The sequence below is a fragment of the Ambystoma mexicanum genome, chromosome 1p (assembly GCF_040938575.1).
Source record: "Ambystoma mexicanum isolate Mex_15411 chromosome 1p, UKY_AmexF1_1, whole genome shotgun sequence".
NCBI lineage: Eukaryota > Metazoa > Chordata > Amphibia > Caudata > Ambystomatidae > Ambystoma > Ambystoma mexicanum.
This window is the reverse complement of record NC_090921.1, coordinates 846,624,395-846,645,939: the sequence shown is the minus strand read 5'-3', so window position 1 is coordinate 846,645,939 and position 21,545 is coordinate 846,624,395. Positions and strand designations below refer to the sequence as shown.

Here is a 21,545-nt window from a genome sequence, read left to right as displayed (position 1 = left end):
CTGTTAATTCCGGTCCGCCCGACCTGTAATGAGGCTTAATATGTCACAAATTAATAAATCTAAAGTATTTATCTGCTGCTCGAGTAGCAAAGAAAGAGGAGACTACACAAGTCAGAGGAAGTTATATGTGTACAAGGACAGTGATTGATCGTGAAAGTCACATGAGGAACAATTAATAAACTACAAAATTCACTAAATGTTAGATGGAATTGTAGTTCTTTTGTATGTTTGTAAATCAATGTTATTAACTTTTTTTATTGGCTGCTCAAGAAGTAAAGAGTAGAAATTAGCATAATCGGAGCCTCCAGGTCCTCACATAGAATCTCCCTTCAAGTTGCTTCAGAATGTTAGCGTGTATGATGATGCACTTGCCATGCATACATGAGAATGACCATCTTATGGAAGGCTCATAACAAACAAATGGCATATTCTTCAACCATTTATGTCCCAATGGTGGGTGAAAACACCAGATGTTGTTTTTGGTGGGTGGGAGCCATTTCAAACGAATGGGCGTGCAGGAGGCTTGGTGGGTGAGTCAGCTGTTTACAAGGCGGGTGATACTCACCAAAAGCGTGCGATTTGAGAGCTTTGCAAACAAAAAACAAGCTGGCTCTTAGGGAACTGGGCAACATAGCCAAATGTTGTAACTTGGATTCTTAACTCATTCAGTCTTATCGTAAAACAGTGATTAAACTGAAACTTTTAAAAACCACACAACGCTAAACACTTTCCAAAAAACACATTTTCGGTGGAGGACAGCGAGAATAGCAACGCTCCTCTTTATGAGAACACCTGTCTAGTAGTCTCTTTAACCACCGTTCCATACGCACTTCCGGCTTCCAATGTAATTTCCTGGGCGGCCCTCCTAGCAACCAAGGGTGACGTTCTTGGCGACTGTTTGTTGACTGTTGGTGCTGGTGGAGTGTAAGACATGGTAATGCGACCTTTTTGTTAACGTTTTTTGTACAAATGAACAGTTAGTCGGAGGGAGGTGCTATTTATACCCGTAGGCGGGCCAGTTTGTGTTAAGATGTTAGAGCTGGACGCGCCCTCTTCTCTCGACGTTTACGGCAGTTCTCTTCACTGAGCACAAGTTCAGACTCAAGCGTCTCTTAACTGTAGAGATACGCAATGGTGTCTTTACTGATTAATGACTATGTTGAAAGCATATTTCTCACCAATTAGATTTATTATATAATCTTTAAAGCTTGAATTTGATAATCATGTCGTCGCCGTTGCCCTGCAGACTAATTTAATTTTCGCATATATACGTTTTAGGATTAATCTTAACTAATTGTATTCTGCACTCTACTTGGTATTCATTCTCTGCACTGTGCTCGCGTTTACCCCAGCGAAAGAGGCATAATGTATATCATTAACTGCTAATAGAATGCTATCTACAAATATGCAGGTTTCTGTAATTCTATGAGGACGATGGAATATAGCTTTTTTGCGGTCTTAGAAGTGCGTGCTAATGCCATTTTTGAGATACACTTAATACCAGGACCGGCTCAGCTGGTGCGAGGTGTGGGCTGGGGGGCGTTCTAACATGACTTTCCGGGGCCGCCCTGCCCTACCTTGTAAAAAAAAAAAAAATGCAGCGGGTAGTTCGTTGTTGCAGATTACCGCGAAACAGGGGCCGAAACATATAAATGCCCGACTGAAAAGCTATTAATCGTTTTTTGACAGCTCGGTGCCAACTGCAAGGTGGGCGTGATGGCCCGAGGGCGCCAACAAAGGGACAAAATCAAAGTTGCTCTTATGCATGACATTTTAAAAGTCATTTCACTAGTAACGTTGGTCAATGCCACCATTTTCACGGTAAAACTAAGCCAACAAACTGGTCCACATGGTTTGTTGGAGCAACCCTTTTAAGCACTGCCCTAAAAAACCAGCCTGTGCCTGGGTTGACCAGTGGGTGTGGTCGGGTGTGCTTCCCAAATAATGACAATGTGCTCCAATAGAGAACAGAGCTGGAGATGGAAATTATTACCTGTGGGCTCCCACCAGCGACAGGGGCTAGGGTTAGGGGTGGTGAGGAGCGTTTTTTTTTTGTGAGTTGACGAATGCGGATAATTTTCTAAGCCTCCCCCCAAATACATTTCCATTTCAGGACATCAATTAGTTATTAATACCGGGAAAATAAACCCAAGACATAAGTGTTTCCTATGATGCTGGAAACAAAGTATAAAATGTGCACACCTTTTAAACCTACAAAGATTGCTTGACTATTTTCTGCAGCGTGCATTCCTTACAGAGATATTCAAATATATCCTGACAAGACGTTCAATTGGTCTAGTGGGGAATTATCTCGACTTTCAATCCGAGGATATGTGTTTGGCAACAACAAAAGCAACTTAAAAGCATTTTAACCCTTGGACGGCATAAATGGTTTTGCCAGATCCGAAATCCAGGAAAATTCGACCCAATGACCGGCGCTGAATACAGACAGTTTATGCACTGCAACTACTCCTCTCAGCACTGACCATTTCATCAAGCACGTGTACTTGAAAGCCTGGCAGTGTCAGACTCTGCTCATTAGTCCAAATGCTCAGTCTTTGAATACATACAATCTTATAGTGGCCTATATTTTTCGATGCCTACCAGAAGAAAAGGTGTCCGTCCATCCCTTTCTTTATCGGCAAATACATAAAGCAAAGAATTACAGCTGAACCACTTTATTACAGGTAAAGAGATCCTTATAGGAATCTTAGGTCATCATTTCAACAAAAGTGCATTTAAATTTGCTCTCATCCGTTGCCATTGGGTCAAGTGCATTTCTCTTAGGTCAAGTGGGTAAACCAAGTTACTTGACTTGCAGGTCCAGTGGAATTTTAAAGAATTTGCAAGACCTGACTCATCTCACTACTGTCTGTCTTCAGCCGTACACAACACTGCTATATTGTTGCTCATTTTATGTCTAGGGTACAATTAACTTCTGGTGGCATTACAAATATTAGTACAACATTTCTAATCAAATGGGTCTGTTTGCTAATCAAGAACATTTTAAGTAGCAAACACTGCTAATCAATTTTTGAACGCTAATTTATGCCTTGTGCCCATACCTATTTTGGCATGTTGCCTGACACTTGTTAGGATCCCCTCGATTTTATGGAAGAAAAGCAACCCCAAGATGGGGCTCCCTTTGGGAGGATGTTCTTTTTGAGAGACCTCCTTTCTGCAGCCGAATATATCCAGGTGCAGATGGCTCAGAAAAAAAGGCTGACCGGGTTGGGGACAGTGTTAACAGGGTTTCAGTCACGCACTAATCCCCCCCCCCACTCTCCCTCTCCCTTCTGTACATGCATTGTAGGAAGCCATTCGGGTTCCAACTAATACATTAAAGCCCCTAGGTAAGGTAACCGACTGATGAGGAACCAAAAGGGAAAAATAGAAAATGGTAGAAAACTAAAATAACAAACGTGCAGGGACCTGGCACGTCCGCACAAGTCCGCTGTCTAAATGGATTCAGTAAATGTGAGGCAGTGTTGCGCAGACCCTCCAATAGTCCAGAAATCTAACAACAAAAAACAATCCAGTAAAACAAAGAGATGGACCACAGGGGACATCTGGAATCCACGGGACAACAGGAAAAAAGTCACAATCCCAAAGAAAGCCACAGAAGTTCAAGGTACATATTCCAAAGGCAATACAATACATGCAAGCTGGGGTCAGGAGTCCTTTCAGCCAAAGATATGAGAGGAAGGCAGGTCGAGGACTTTCAAGGGTCATAGAGAAACAACCAAGCAGCGGTAACCAGGAGGGCCAATCCAAACAAGAATTAAGAAAAATGTGTAATTCCAGAGAACCACACAAGCAAGACAGGATAACACTCCACTCACAAGCAAACTTACTTGATTGTGAAGCACTGCAGTAGCTATTTCACCAGTCCTTGTACCAGAGATCGCAGGCTTATGGAAATGAAGATGTGGCTGACTTGATAACATCATTGCGGTGTGATGAGAAATTAAGTCTTCAATATGCTCCTTGTTGTGTCAAGTGCTAAGGTAATTGTGGTGGTTTACTAAAGCAAGGCTTACATCGTCCGAGCCTTTGTGGCACACAGATCCTGACAACACTAAAACAATCAGCTTTTAAATTAGGTATTACTCAAATAGCTTCAAACTAAGCAATTTCAAAAACATGAATACAATAAAATGTAGATAATGAAGTGTGTTGTTTCTCCTCTAAGCAGGCTGCTCAAAATTGCGTTCTATTTGAAAACACAGGACGCGTTTTATATAGCTGTTTCTTAATCTTATTTATTTTTTGCATTTATTTCAGCACTCAAAACCCATAGGGATCTAGGCGCCAGTTACAGAAAGTACATAGTACAATTCATGAAAGTGCAAGTACGAGCATATTGGTTACAGACTGAATAGGTTTGCGTATGGAAACTGGCAAAGCCTCCCCTCATGGTACGGAGGTGCTACATAAGGCATGCAAATGAGACAAAGTAGGTAGGAGAGAATTCAGACTGGTAAAGTCTCGCCTCATGTTACGGGGGGGCTACATCAGTAAGTAGATAGGCAATGAGACAACGTACGTATAAATGTCAGCAGATTGGCCAAGCCTCACCCCATGGAACTGGTGTAAAGACCGGAGGGGGGGTCTGCACTTCCGCTCTCTGTAGGGTAGAGGGGAGGCACAGAGACCCCTGCAAAGATTCTCTATTATGGTAACGTAGTCGAGCAATCAAGGCCTAGCTTCTCAGGAGGTGATGTTAAGTACAGTGTAGTCCCCGAGCACCCACGAAGGAATGTCCACACACTGTATTGGTTAAAACAGTCTTTATATAATTAATATTTAAGGTCATATACACAATCACGATAACTCACTTTGTACTCCGAAAATCAACAATGGTAAATATGTACAATTCTAAAGTGGTACCACTAAAGTTATTAGATCTTATTCAAGTGCATACGGTCAGAACGACACACAGATCAAAATAAAGAGGAAACCAGCAGTAGAGAGAGGAAGGAAAGCAAGATGGTTGAGCAATTGGCAGAATACTGGCCCGTACCACTAGACACAGTTCTGTGTGGAGATCCCCCCCCCCCACCTGGGCAACCTGTAGAAGAAGGATACAAGCCCAGTCCATATATTGTTCACACTAGACTTTGCAATAGTTCTGCAACCCCCAAAGTACCCGGCTGTGTAGCGTTCCTCGTCGGGGAAATCGACAACCCTTCTTGAGTGTCCTCCCTTTCAGGCAGGAGTCACGGGTCGTCGAACGTCCGACGGAGAACAGGTCGAGCTACGACAGTGAAGTGGCCGCGTCGTTCCTAGCGGTGCTCGTTGACGGGGAAGTGTAAACGTCCTGCAAGGAAGAGGCGTGCGGGGCACCTTGGTGTCGTTAGTTCTGGACCGCAAAGAGTTGAAGAACTGTGGCCCAGCAAGGGCGTCGATTTGTCTGCGTCTCTGTGGTCTTTCGGTGGCGGGAAACCCAGCGGTGGATGCTCCTCGGTACGTCGACAGTCGGGCTTTCTACAGCAGGATACGGCGGCAACGATGTGGACGAGAGCGTCCTTGGATCAATGAAGTTCTTAAGCAACGGGAGCACAGTGGCTCCAGCCGGCGTCGGCGACAGTGGCGGACACCAGTCCGGGCGCTTCTCCTTGGAGTTCCGCAGCAGTCCCCATATCTGGAAGGTCTGTCTACCAGGGAGCTTCGGCAAAGATCAGCTGTGCACGATGGTCCCTCATAGCTCGGGAAGAGGGCGCCTTACCAGGTCCTCTCTGGGTCAGTTCTTGAAGCACAGCCGCTTTCAGATTGTTAAAGAGAACAGCAATTCTTCTTGTCCAGCAGGGCTTCAGGATCAAGCTTCAGTTACTCGTCATAGTGGACTTCAGCTTCTGAACACGATTCCTAGCAGTGAGAGGTCCCCAGATATACTGTTGATCTCCCATTCATTCCGCTGGGTCACACTCAAGCATCCAATCACGACTACGGGCATTCATGCAGGCAGGCAGCCAATCAGGCACACAAGGTATTCAGGTCATTCACTTGTATTGGGACAGGTACCGAGCCATTCAACACTCCAAATTGTATTCATACCGGTTTCGGGCAGGGCTGTCTCAACCATTGTGTCAACCACCAGATACTAGACAGCCACAATATAGAATGTATACTCGTCACACACTCCATTCACCCAGGTCCCACCCATAGGCGTACTCGCAACATACGGTCGTTGAGAAGGCTCCAGCCAGTCTGGTCTGCACTTCCATATACATAACTTCCACCCAACAGGCAGTCAGGGGGAAGGGACAGAGGCAGGGCTTCCCGGGACTTCGGGAAGATCAAGGTAACAGGTGATGGAAGGCAAGAGGCCATGGGGGCCATTTTGTCTCCATCAGGAATCTACCGTTTCCAATGACAGGGCCTGGGCATCCCAAAATGGAGGACGCTCAGGGCATCCGTCATTTCAGCACGGAGCTGTCACCAGCCCGTACCCTGCTCTGTGGGTCACACACAGGTGCCCAAAAACATACACTAGGGGCACAGGGTTGTACCCCTACCCATGGGTGCCATAAGGGTATCCCATGGGTCAGTTCACCAAACCAAAAGAGAGAGAGCTGCACCGCCAGGAGTCCCACATGAACTCCTGTGCGGAAAACACGACAGAACACACGATAAAAAGCAGTAAAGGACAAGGATACGGAGGCCCTGTCCTTCCGATGTATTTCCAGCATCACAACTGGGGACTACATCAGCATGAAGACCAGCAAATTGGGTAGAATAGGTATGTGTTGCAGTTGGGTAAAATACAAATTCAGGAAAGGGCTGGATGAGGAGACCAGATCGGTGATGGCAGGTGTGTCAAATACAGATGCAGCACAGGCTGAATGAGGCATCTGAATCCATAGATGCAGGCGGGTGCTCACAAATGACACTGAGCAAGCGCCCTTAGCGGCACAGTACAGCAAGGCAGTCCTGTGTCCATACTGCAGAAGCCGGGGGACCTCATGCATGGCTAGGTTTCCATCATGATGTGCAGGATGATGCCATGCCATAATGCTGGAGGGATGGCAGAAAAGGTGCTGGAGGTGGGCATAGGCCGTCACAAGGGACTAGAGGTGAGGGGAGGTACATTCAGGTGTATGCAGTGATCTGCCAGTGCAAGAACCAAAGGTGCCTGAGGTCTGGAGGAATCGGGGGGCCCACAAGATACATACATTAGTAGATGAGGTGCAAGTGCGCCTCTTACTTTGGCAGGACTGGTGCGGCACAGCTAGTGAGGGTGGAGAGACAGTAGTAGAGGCTTGTGTAATGGCAGCTCTGATAGAGAAGGGGAGAGGTCCATTACGTCCAGCCCACTTCCTTCGGACCCGGCTCCGCCAGGCGGCTCAGGACTTCCTGGAAAAGCTGTGTGTCGGCCAATCGGGGTCAGGGGAGGCAGGCTGAAGCACTGGGCTGCTCGGATGCAGCACCAGTGGAGGTGGTGGGACCACATCCATTTTATGAGAGCAAACACGCTTGTTATCAGTAATGCAGAGCCTGGATGGCCTTTTTGATGGAGGGCAGGCAGACCGCTTCTCAGTCAATGCCTCAACTGGAATTGATTGACGTTGTTCAAATCTTGTGTCGAGGCCACTAACTGCCAAGCCCTGCTACTTCCGGAAAGTCCCCTACGATGACGTTAAGTAAACCTAGAGCCTATGATGAGAGACACAGACGAAGGACAGAGATTTCATCTCTGACTTTTCCAGCCGTAAACCATCCCTTGTTAGACATTAAGAGTATTTCTAATTGGATTGCAGAAAAACAGCGTATGGTGTATGTTTTATCAGTCTGTATGCAGGGGATAATATGGAAATACGCTAATAAGTACAATATTCTTTTCCGTTTCAAATTACTTTAGCTATTTTAAGCAATGTATAATTTTATATTCAAAGATGGCCGGCTTGTTTCCAGAGAGCTTCCTTAGAGACAGTCATCCAAGATGGCTGTCTCCATGGAAGAGCTTGCACAATATCAAAGAGTTCATAGATGGGCAGGAATGGGTGGGATTAGCCATAGGGATTGAATTGGCTAGGGGGGGGAATGGGAGGTATTACAACTATGTATCCCTCCTCAAATGTCATCTCCAAAAGGGTCGGCACACCACAGAGGGGCCCATCGCCATTAGCACCTGTATACTATAACGGGTGCCAACTGCACCTTTCTGTAAAAAAGAAAAACAATAAAACGCACCCTATTTTTGCAGCCGCCGTCGGCAGTGCCGCTATCTGGAAGTCTGTTTTTCATGTCCATGACTGATGTCATGAACATGAAAACGGACCTCCCGAGAGCCGCACTGCATGGTGTCGGCACTCGCAAGAAAGGTATGTATATTTACAAAAAGTCACAATTAGGAAAGGCGGCGCTGGCTATCCAGGCCGCTCAGAAAACTGGCTTGTACCATACAGTACACAGCCCGCGTTCCGAGGCCCCCGATTGGCCAGCGCTGTCAACCAGGGTGCTAATGTAGTGTAAATCTTCACCTTGTCATTTGATTTATGTTGATAGCTCAGCATTGAGGGCCACAACTTCCTCTACTCATTCTATTCTTCTGGGATTTTTTGTCAACCCTGGGATTATTAAAGATGGTAGACCCTTGCTGTGCACAACTCTGACGGTCCCCTGGGGCCAAAAGAGTAACTAACACTGAGAAAACTCTCGAAACTACCTAAATGTGGCAGTGACAAACTTTATCTAAAGGTTCACTTTAATGAAGTGAACCTTAATTAAATTCAAAATATGCTAGCTGTACTTGGGGCTCCCAGTTTTCCGATTTCCCTGATTTCATACTCTATTTCCTTTCAGTATTTAATTGTAAAAAAACCAGAAAAATGGAAATGCATGTTCCTTAATTAGGTTTCCACGGTGTGAGTTATGCCGTGCAGGCGAATAGCTGTACAAATGAACACAATGGAGAGGCAAAAAAGTGATTAAATTCCCTCTTAAGTCCTTTATTGGGTGTCAGAGATGTTTATAATATTAGCGGAAGGAGCAGCTGTTTGTTTTTAAGTTGGAAATGGATCTTGGCTTGATATGCAAGTATCCACCTCCTGTGCACAAGCTCTATATTTTTTATTTGAATAAATGCGAAAAGCACGAGTTGCAACATATGTTTCTTTTTTTTTTTTACAGAGCAAATATAAATGTGGTTAAAATCAGACCAAATTTCAAAAATAAATATGGATAAATACAGACAGAAATGCTAAAAAAACAATAAAACCGTGACCCTTAGATATAGCTAAACCTTCTTGCTTCTGAAACTCACTTGCTATCTCTGCATGCTCATTTAATTTGTTCTGTTGCTTACTGTTAACCCTTAAGTCAGAATATCAGAATGTCCTTTTTCCCCAAGTAATGTATTCAGATACATCTTTCTTATATAATACAGATTCTGCTTTCACCGGGCTGAACTCATCTCTGTCTATGCATACCATCACATTGTCTTCTGTATGGATTGTGGCTTCAGCAAGGGCTTTTCATTCTCACCTTTGCATTCAGATTTTTACAAGCCTACCAACCTTACCCACCCACGACACTTCCCGACACGAGCTGATTTGAAATCTGCTCAGCGCCTGTCATCATGATTCCTCAAGCCATAAATCAGCGTTTCTTTTAAATATCTGTCAACGCTGTGATATTTGCATTTCATCCGATAGCCTCCATTAGGCTCCACGAGACAGTCGCCATTCCAACATGGCCGATTGAATTATTTAAATTACAGCCTTTGCCTCCATCTGGCTGTATCTGCTGTGATTGGAGCTCTGTTCCTATTTGAGCCAAACCTATCGCCGGCAGGCGAACGCCGGCCCTCCCACTAAGGCCACCCAACCAGGCTTCCTGTCCGGAGCTTGTCCAGGCCTTCCCAGCCGTCAGCCAGGACCCCTGACCATTTGCTGTGGGAAATCCTTTGCCTTTGCCCAGCGGCATGCACAAGGTACTTCATAACATTTTCTGTTGCATGCTCTCCTCTATGCAGTACACGCCAAGTTGCATGTGCAATGCATGTTAGTACTGTCGTATGTTAAATTGACTATGGCGCACACTTCCTGCGTTACGCCCCGCAATGGCCTGTAACCACGTCTGTGTTCCGCTGTTAGGTGCACTGTCGATCCTTATGCCCATGGTGATCTAAACTGTGTACCTTGGACGCCACTATCTGCTCGGTATAACGTTATATCTCCCTATTGTCACCTAGCCATTGCACACTGTTTTCATATTGGTTGCCACGTTCTGCCATGCTCTGCCTGCACATGTTTTTTGCAAATGCCTGCTAGTATAGTATATATGTGTTGATCCCTCTCATTGTGGCATACATGCTTGTTGCCGCTCTTTGCCTGTACATGTTTCGCTAATGCCAGCTAGCATATATAATATTTGTTGATCCCTCTCATTGTGGTACATATGCTTGATGCTTCTCATTGCCTGTACGTGTTTCGCAACGCCAGCTGGTGTAGTATGCATCTGATCTCGTTGATCTGGCTGAACGCTCTCCAAGCCTTATTGTTGCCACTGCATGTCTAAGCTGTTAGGCTTACCCAGCCATGTATGGATTACACGATAGCCCACCCCCACTCTGCTCTACGAGACACCCTCATGTCAATTTTACCTATCTGATGCAGGTCTGGCAGCATTCTGTTTGTCTCTTACCTAATTAGCAATTGACTAGACTGTTAAAATGCACTGTACCTCTGATATCCACCCACACAGTGTCTCCTTCATCGTTAGATCATTACCAAAGCACACAGACCTACCCACACTACTTCTCACTACGTACATAATGATCACCCTCTGGGTCCTGACCTGGTCACCCTACACCTTGCACACATCCGCCACCACAACTTCTCAGTACTACCACTCTTTCACCTACCTCCGTTATAACAATGCTGCACCCAATGCCTCCCCTCCCTATAACAAGCCCTAATCCCTACTTAAATACGCCGGCCCTTTGGCTACAACACTTTGCAACCAAACCCACACCCAATCAACCCTGCCCTACTCACAGTAGAAACCTTAGGTTAGGGTCTCGCCTTCGCCATGTACCACTTGACCAAACTCCAACCTTCAACAATATAGTTTCACTATCCAGACACCACACTGTCCTGCATACAAGAAATATGAGATTCAACACAAGACCCCACCTTAGCCTCTCTCAGGCAAGCACCATCGCTAACAGTCCTTTATTGCCTCACACCGCCTTACCACTAACTGCCGCCAAACAGACCACACTAACATTCACCAGCCAACCTTGCACTACCCTAGCCAGAAACCAGAGATTAGCTTCTAGATGTCACCATCTGTCCTATCGCCAGAACCACTTCTCCTATAACAAAACACCAGCGGCTAACAATGACAAAACCACTGCCCCAACTCTTAACAAAATTGCTCCAGCCCCTCCGGCACCCAGCATTGCCAAAGACACCAAGATCAAAGGTGTGCTCATCAATGCTCGTTTCATCCCTGCCCATGCCTTAGATATTGCTGACTTCATCTTGACTGAAAACCTAGACTTTCTAGCCATCACAGAAACCTGGCTGCATGCGGCATCAGGCCCTGCTTTGACCTTGGCTATCCCAGACAACTACTCTATTATCAAGTGTGATAGGGACACCAATCAAATGAAGGGTGGAGGATTAGCATTCATATTCAAGAGCTCACATGAATTTAGAACTTTCACCAGCCCTCGTATCCCTACAGCTGAACTACTCTCTATTAAATTACCCATCTCACCTAATCATACTGCCACAGTGCATCTCCTCCATAGGCCCCCAGTTCCCATATCCTCGTTCACTGAAGACATCTCATCTCTCTTAGCCACTAGTACCAAACCCAACTCACAAATCCTACTACTCAGCAACCTCAATCTAGGTTACCAAGATGTGAATTATACCAACGCCCTTGACTTAGCTAGCACACTAACTGATTTCGGCCTTAACCAACACATCAGAGAGCCTACCCACACTAAGGGTCGCACTCTGGACTGGGTCGCGGATTTGAACTGCTCGCTCAACATGATCTCTGTGATCCCTTGCACCCGGTCGGATCCTCATAAAATAATCTTCACTATTAACTCCAACCCACCCACAGCTAAACCCAACCTCGCACCACCCACCCACACACGTAACAAGAAGGATATCATGGTAGAGAAACTTCTCTCACTTATCCTCCCTCTGCTGGACACGGTTACAACTACCTGCTCTGACCCCACAGTCCTAGTAGATACCTATAATCATGCCATGGCGAAAGCCCTTAACACCACTGCGCCATTCAAGCTACGCAAACAAAAACATCGCCTCCACCTTAATACCTGGTTCACCCCTCATCTACGTGACCTGCGTAAAGAAAAAAGAAAAGCTGAGGCACATTGGAATAACTTACCATCTATAGTTAATAAAAACAACCTAACCACTGCCTCCTCAACTTACAAAGAAGCCATATTAGCCGCTAAAAAAGACGTTTACAACAAACAGATAATACAAGCTCAATAAAACACAAAGGAACTCTTCAAGATCCTCAAGGAACCAGAGTCTCCAGTAGACCCCCCACCCCCACTTGACACATGTACCTCTGATACTGCCTGGTGTGCCACCATCCACAAGGCACTCTTAGACAAAATTGCCTTACTGCAAGCCAAAATCAACGCCAGAAGAAACCACCTATCTGATGTGACAGGCAACCCCCAGTCGTGCAACATTCCCACTCCTAAACACTCTTTCAAGCCATTTAGCTTCGTAGCTCTCTCTATCGAGGAGTTTGAAACTATTATTAAGACGCTCAAGCCTTCTAATTGCCAAGGGGACTCGTGCCCCGCCCCCAACATAAAGGAGGCTGCGCATGATCTCGCGCCCTTCATCACCACTTTCATGAATGCCTCTTTGAAATCTGGCACTGTACCTAATAATCTCAAGGACGCGTGGGTTATACCACTAATCAAAAAACCCACTCTCGACCCAAGCAACCCGTCCAATTACAGGCCCATCACCACGGTACCTTACCTACTTAAAATCCTGGACCAAGCGGCCTATTTTCAAATTCAGGATTACCTCGAAAAAAATAACCTACTAGGTCTCAGACAATCAGGCTTCTGACCCAGACATGGGACAGAGACAGCCTTGATCGACTTAAAAACACAAATTGAGGATCTGAAAGATAAGGGTAAGCAGTCACTTCTGCTTCTCCTTGATCTTTCAGCAGCTTTTGATTTGGTCGATCATCAAATCCTCTGCCGCTACCTTAAGTTAGCTGCCCACTTCCCTGATGCTGCTACATCCGGGATTAGCTCCTACCTGGCAAATAGAACCATGAGGGTCTTTTCACCCTCTGCAGCAGCAGAACCAGCACACGTCCCCTGTGGAGTCCCACAAGGATCCTGCGTATCGCCCACATTGTACAATGTGTTTACTAAACCACTCCTTGATATACTTGACTATCTCGGTGTCTCCTACACCAACTATGCGGATGACACCCAGATACTCGTTCCCATCACAGGCGACTATGTAACCGATTCCAAAGCACTCAATGCAGTCTCCACAGTCATCAAGGCCTGGATGGCACATCATGGGCTCTGCCTTAATGATGGAAAAACAGAGCTACTCATCCTAGGCTCCCCCATCAAACTTACCAAACTAGACCCTGACTACAAATCCTTTACTATTGACGGGAACATCATCAAAGTTTCCAACGTCACAAAAACACTTGGCATCTACTAAGACTCTACACTGTCTCTCAACAGACAAACCAATGCTGTTGTCTCAGCCTCATCCCACACCTGCAAACTCATCACCGCCTGCAGACCCTTCCGAACAACCGACAACTGCACAATTCTTGCCAGAACTCTCATCTTATCCAAAATCGATTATTGTAATGCCCTCTACTTGGGGACGAGCCAAAGAAACTTGGACAAACTTCAGGTTACTCAGAACAATGCCATCAGGGCTGCACTTAACATACCAAGGAGATCACACATCTCTGACAAAAGACACAACCATCACTGGCTACCTGTTGCATCTCGCATATCTCTCAAAACACTTGTGCTAACAAACAAGGCCCAGAACAACCTGGCACCTGCTTAACTCTCCACCCGCTTCCAGCGGCATACTGCAACCAGACCCATAAGGTCTGCCCATGTACACACACTGTCTATCCCTCACTAAAAGCTTCAGACAGCCGGAGGATCCAGCTTCCCAGTCCTCGCGATTAAACTATGGAACTCCTTACCTAACAATCTCAGAATAGAGCCTTCTGTTCACTCCTTCAAAAACAGAACCAAACTTTGGCTGTATGAACTTGATGCATCGGCCTCATCGCTCCTAACCACTCGGGGCGCCCGTGGGATGATCTAACCAGCACCTGCACCCCCTTATCCTGCCCTCACCAAATGCATCTAGATACACGTAGTGTTGGGCTCCTGCTGTAGCACACCCAATTCTCAGTATCCTCTTTTGTAACGATTTGTTCTTACATTGCTGTTGTACTTTTGTAACCTGTCATCTTATCTTATGTATGGAGAGGGAGTGAGCCACAAGGCGAAGCCGCAAGGAGAAGGCCAGAGGACAAGGCCTGCACTCCTCTTTGCAGTTTCGCTGCGAGTGCCTCAGCCCGATCAGCTTCAACAGTTGATCTCTCAGCATTCTATTGCTTTCGGTGCCCCAGCCGCAACGTGCTCCACGCACACGGCAGAGCCTCTCATCATGGAGGGCCCAGCTGCTACAAGGATCGCCAGCATCAGCCCTGCATCTTTTTTCAAATTTCCTGCCGAAATCACCAGCCTTCCCGCGCCCGACAGCACTGCCGGCTCCTCCCCCCCCTGCTTTAAAGGGAGAGGGAGTGAGCCACAAGGCGAAGCCGCAAGGAGAAGGCCAGAGGACAAGGCCTGCACTCCTCTTTGCAGCTCTTCGCTGCTCATCTGCCGTTTGCCCCAAAACTATGCCCCATCTGGAAGGTAAGAAGCATTTCCATTACAAGCTTCTCACTAACCCATGCTCTACCTCAAGACGCCTCAGATTGCACGCCTGTACTCTGCAAGCCACCATCAGCTCTCAGCCCATCCCCACGAGCACCCGTAATGCCCGGCTATGTTCACGTACCGTGCAACCCTCTCAGTCTGCTAACGGGGCCAGACTCCTCCACCCAACTTCAAAGCCCACAGCCGCTACAAGTACTGCCAATATAGCGCCAAATGAAGTATTTATCCCCTCATACAATTGTACTGCCCCCATAATCAATGTGATTCCACATGTGTCCACCACCACTGAAAATGAGCCCCCCAGTGTAAAATCTGTGATGTGCAATTCTTCCACCACCATTTTAAATGCTATTGTGCCAAATGCTACTCCACATGTGTCCACCACCACTGAAAATGAGCCCCCCAGTGTAAAATCTGTGATGTGCAATTCTTCTACCACCATTTTAAATGCTATTGTGCCAAATCTACTCCACATGTGTCCTCCACCACTGAAAATGAGCCCCCAGTGTAAAATCTGTGATGTGCATTTTCTTCTACCACCACGTTGAATGCTATTGTGCCAAATGCTACTCCACATGTGTCCAACACCACTGAAAATGAGCCCCCCAGTGTAAAATCTGTGATGTGCAAATCCTCCAACTCCCCTCCACCTCGCCCTCTCTCCGCATGAACACCCCCCCCCCAGCCACTACTGAACCCCACCTGAAATGCGCCATGATTAACGCTAGGTCCATTAATGCTCACGCTCTAGACATCTATGACCTGCTAACCACCCATGACCTCGATTTGCTCATGATCTCAGAAACCTGGCTACATGAGGCCTCCGGCCCTGCGCTCTCCCTCGCCCTACCCCCTGGCTATTCCATCACTAGACAAGATCGCCTCTGTAAAGGTGGAGGTGTAGCAATTATTGCCAGAGACTGCCTCTCTATCAGAAAGGTAGAGAAATCCTTGCATAACAACAGCGACTACCTCCAAGTCAAAATAACCCTCTCTCCCCACTGCACCATTACTGTGCACACTGTCTACCGCCCTCCAGGCCCACCAGGAGACTTTCAAGCCTTTCTCATCCACCTCCTCTCTGACAACCTCAAAAAACAGTCTAAAGCCATTCTCCTTGGGGATGTCAACGTAGGTCTCCTGGATAGTAAGGACCTAGCAGCCAAATCCCTTGACTCCGCTCTCAAGGCTCTAGGCTACAAGAACACTATCCTTAGCCCAACTCACTCCCAGGGCAGAACTCTCGACTGGATCGCACAGCACAACTGCCCACTCATCATCACAGGAAACACTCCCACCCCATGGTCTGACCACCACATCATCACCTTTAACATCCTCACAACGAGCTCCTCCGCTGCCCCCGCACCCCAACCGCTCCCACCCTGCCTTGCCAGAAGCTCCCGCCAGCTCACAAAGGAAAGGCTATTGCCCTTCCTCCAAGGCCCAGCCTTCAGACCACCTTTCTCCACAGACCCAGAAACACTCGCAACAGCCTATGATGCTGCCATCAAAGCAGCTATCAACTCCATTGCCCCTCTCAAACCCCGCAAATCCAAACCCACTACCCACTCCAACTCATGGTTTACCCCTGACCTCCTCATACTCCGCAACGAGAAAAAGGCTGCACTCACACAGTGGCAAACGTCCCACTCTGACAAAGATAAGATGATCTTTAAGGCCCAATCCACTAAATACAAAAAGGCAATCACCCAAGCATAGGCCAAATCTTTTGAATCCAGAATCTCGGAAGTCCAATATAGCAAAAAAGAAATCTTCGCCATTTTTAGGGAGCTCGAGACACTCACTCCCGCCCCCTAGAACTTCACCAAAGACAAAGATTGGTGTGATGAAATACAAACGGCCATGCAAACCAAACTAAGCCTCCTCAAAAACAAAATACTAGCCACTAAACAAGCCCTTCCTAATAAGCACATCCCTGTCCCACCACCTGCCCCGGACCCCTCCCAACCCTTCTCCTTCAAACCCATTCAGGAAAAAGACATCATCAACATAATGAGGAACATCAAGCCCTCTAACTGCAAAGGTGATGCATGCCCAGCCTCCATTATCAAAGACTGCACTGAAACGCTAGCTCCCTTCCTGACAGCCTTTGTTAATGCATCCTTTGCCACAGGGAAAGTCCCTGCCTCCCTCAAGGAAGCTTGAGTCTGCCCTCTTTTTAAAAAAACAACTCTCCATCCCACCTCACCCAACAACTACAGACCTATCACCACTGTCCCATTCCTCTTCAAAATACTGGACAAAGCAGCCTACCTGCAGGTTCAGCACTTCATTGAAGAGAACAAACTCCTTGGACTCCGCCAATCTGGTTTCCGGCCCAGACACGGGACCGAAACCGCCCTACTTGACTTGAAAAACCAGATGGATGATGCTAGAGACATGGGTAAACCAGCACTTCTCCTACTCCTTGATTTATCCGCGGCCTTCAACCTCGTAGATCATGGTGTCCTATGCCACCACCTCTCCTCTACTGCCAAATTCTCCCCAGAGGCCACAGCATGGATCACTTCCTTCTTACAAGACAGAACCATGCAAGTATTCTCTGACCTAGCCTCCGCCTCACCAACCATCATACTATATGGGGTGCCCCAAGGCTCCTGCCTCTCCCCCACCCTCTACAACATCTTCACACGACCCCTCTTCCTCATCCTCGACGCTATTGGCATCTCCTACACCAACTACGCCGACGACACTCAGATCCTCCTCACCCTCACTGGGAACCATGACACTGACACCCTAACCCTCAACAACCCATCCAAGCCTGGATGGCAGACAATGGACTATGCCTCAACTCCGACAAGACTGAACTCCTCCTGGTAGGCTCCCCCGACACGCTAAAAAATCTAGACTCCCAATTCAGTCACTTCACCATTGACACCATCAGAATCCCTGTCTCTGATTCTGTCAAAACTCTTGGAGTTTACCTGGATTCCAGCCTATCCATGGATAGACAAGTCAACGCAATAGCCTCCGCAGCTGCCTATCATGCCAAACTAATCAATGCAGTCAGACCCTTTCTCTCCAAAGAGAACTGCACCAACATAGCCAGAGCCATCACTGGCTCTATGCTAGACTATTGCAATATACTCTTTCTAGGAACCTCCAATAAAAACCTAGAGAGACTACAAGTCATACAGAACAATGCTCTCCGGGCAGCCCAAGGCATTGCTAAAAGAGAACACATCTCTGAGGCCAGAAAATTAGCCCACTGGCTCCCAATAAAGGAAAGGATCGTCTTCAAAGCCCTGACACTGACCCACAAGTGCATTTACCTCTCTGCTCCTGCCTACCTCTCACAAAGGATCCACCCCGTCTCCACTCCTGCCTACCTCTCACAAAGGATCCTCCCGTCTCCACTACCAGGCCAATCAGATCACCGTATACCAACATGCTCTCTGTGCCACTAGTAAAAAGAGCCAGAGCGGGCGGATCCAGCTTCCCTTATCTCGCACCCACTCACTGGAATGCCCTACCTCCCACTATCCGAGGTGAGGCCTCCCTCACCACCTTGCGCAAAGTTTTGAAAACCATTCACATAAGGCCCTTCACATCAGCATGAATACTTATCATTTGACCCGTTGCATAAATTGTAATATAATGACTATGTGCAATATCTGTAACAACAGTATGATGTTTTGTAGTATTCACAATGTGTCAACGACCGCTACCGTGCCTGTACCTGTGTAACTAAGTTCTTGCAAGTAACAGCGCCTCAATGCCCCTGGGCTTCTTGCGCACTATGTCAATATAAATAAATAAATAAATAAATTACTGTCTGTTTCTGTACCATTATGTTGCACTTTCGCCAGATGGAAAGTCGCTTTTAATGCCTGTAACCTTGTGTAACCAATCCCTTCAAATTATGCGCACAGATGCCTATGGGCAAGGTGCGCACTACAAATAAACAAATACAAGTTCAATGATTCTCATAATTGCTTGTCTCGTTCCAAGAAGTGATTCCTCGTCCATACTTTGCAGCTATATTTATAATCAATTCCTGGTTTCAGCATTCCTCTTCCATACTTTTCAGCTATATTTATAATCAATTGCTGGTTTTAGCACAAGGAAAGTTGACCTAAATGCTAACTCGGTTAGATTACAATAGAAAATGCATTGACCATGCAGCCAAATCATGGTCAGCTATTATTGAATTGAAGCCAGAGGCTGACTTCACAAAGCTAGGAGTGTGCCTGTAAAAGTGGACCTCACCTCTGTAATACAGGTCTTAAACTGTAATGAAATTCTCCCTTTACTTGCGCTTGCCTGGAAATTGGCTGAATGTGTTCGTCAGCTGTTGTGACAACGGTGTAATGTGATGTCCGTTTACTTCTGTCTTCATAATTAATAAATGCATATGTTATAATTGTATAGCTCCTGTGCAGGTCACATCATTTTAACTCCACAGCTAGAAATTGGTAATTGAGTCAATCTATCTGCTTTCTAAAATAAACATCTCTGCTCTCTTGGCTCAGTTTACGTTAACAAGGTATCTGGATACCATAGGACTTTTTCGTCTGATATCAAGTAAAAATGTGCTCTCTGTAAAATCAAAATGTGACGTTTTGCGACTATCATAATTTTCCTAGTGATTCTGTGCTATCCTGAATATTTCATATAACATGCATTTGTATTCAGAACATTGACTTTAATAGTTCATGGCACCTCTTTGAATAGCGTTCAAGGAGCTGTTCTGGTGATGAAATTGTGTGCTTTTTGTTTGTTTTCATGAGATATATCTGGGGATGAATGCTCACATCTTGCTCAGTAACATTAAGGACACGTTAATGCATCTTTTTTCCCTTTACTTTGCTAACATTACTTACTTTTCAAAACCAAACATACTGATGTATGGTTGGTATGGACATTTGTTAGAATAGGATTTTCTAAATTATTCACTTCTAGTTTAGGCTATTAGGTGTGACTTGCCGAAACTAGTTTAATTGAAATAAGACCTTCAGAGTGGAGATGAGAATGAGGGCTTGTAATGCTTTCCAATACAGATGGCATATGAGGATGGATACATTGTTGTTTGGTTATGTGCCCTCCCATTCCTGGCCATTTGTAGGTAAAACCTATGTGAATTTCCACACAAAACGAAAACCACACCTTTGCCCTCTTTTTTTTCATTTGCATTGTTATGCAAATTTGGCAGTCATTTGTACTTCCGAAATGGTGGCTGCTATATGTTAATCTTTATATGAAGTTATTTTACTTGTTTTCTGTCTAAAAAATAAATACGGGTGCTTGTAAATTGTGTTAAATATGTATTTATTTTTAATTAAAAAACAATAACTTAACATTAACAACAAGCATAGATATGCTCAGATCGAAAAAATGTCCAGGTACTTACTTGTGGGTGTTGATCTAGAGGTATTCTGATGTAAGCAGTACCTGATTGGATATGGAGTGTGTTAGTGATGGCAGTGTGATTTGATTGGCTCTGGAGTCTGTGCTTGTTTCCACAAGATCACCATTTTGTTTGGAGATCAGAAGGGAAAGGTAAGGCTGTTTGTTTTCTGTGTTGAACTTTGTAATGTGTTTTTCTGTATTATTCTTCAATTTACTGTTGTTGCTGGCTTTCTGCTACTTGCTTAATTTGGTGGGGCAAACTCTTAGGAGCTTTAGGTATTTCTGTGAAAGTGTGCAGTGCTATTACCACAACTGTTGCACGGAAAAGGAGCCAACTTCCCACAACCATAGTCTGTCATTTGGCCCGATCTCGTTCAATCTGTAAAGCTAAGAAGGGTCAGGGCCGGTTGGTTTTTGGATGAGCGATCATGTGGCAGCGTACCTGTTAGAGGACGTTCAAGTGTGGACTATTTTAAAGGACAGTGTATTCCATATAATAGGTTAAAGCTTGAACCACTGGTGCAATATGTACATTTCTTTTTATTTTTTATTTATTCACAGGTATTTGGTTGGCACAGCGCTTTAGGGATATGGATGGGGTAATATGACGTTGTGACTAAAAAACAAACAGAACGCTATAACCATAGTGCCTGACCATGCCCAACCTCGTTTGATCTGGGAAGCTAAGCAGGGTTGAGCCCGATTAGTTATTGGATAGGAGACCGCCAAGGACTATCTAGCCTGGCAGGCATTTTGAATGGCATTCTTTTGCTTCAACATGCTTTCATTCTAGTAGCGTGGCACTTTAGGCTATAGGGGATTGGGTCAGGCTATTGTGGCATGAAAGGGAAGTGGTACTGGGGGTGCATATTTGCAGGTGTTTTTGTCGTATTTAGAGAAGGTACGATTTTTTTTGTACCAAGCGATGAAAGGATAACCTGTAGTAGATGTTCCCTGGAGTCATACAGACCGAGGTGCTTGACCTCTCTGCATGTGGAACACAAACAGGGCAGATTTGTTCGTATAGGAGTGCACTTCAGGCTTGTTGTTGAAGTCCTTGCTAGCTATTAACGTTTGATTTAGCATGTATTAGGTAAAAAGGGCAAGAGGTGCATTTTTATATTTTCAGCATAACCAGTCATCTTTTTTTAAAAAAACTTTATTTATTGATTGTGCATCACGTTCACAGCTACAGTGCATATTCAATGTAATC

General features: G+C 45.8%; 1 protein-coding gene across 1 annotated transcript in view; it reads left to right on the top strand.

Moving 5' to 3' along the window:
* Window positions 1–730: 730 nt before the first annotated feature.
* The window catches only part of DYNLRB2 (dynein light chain roadblock-type 2), a 168,224-nt gene continuing 147,409 nt past the window's right edge, over window positions 731–21,545 (top strand). The window contains exon 1 of the mRNA XM_069652865.1: window positions 731–934. Within this exon, the coding sequence (XP_069508966.1) occupies window positions 932–934 (3 nt within the window). The 5' untranslated portion in view covers window positions 731–931. The remainder of the gene's footprint in view (window positions 935–21,545) is intronic.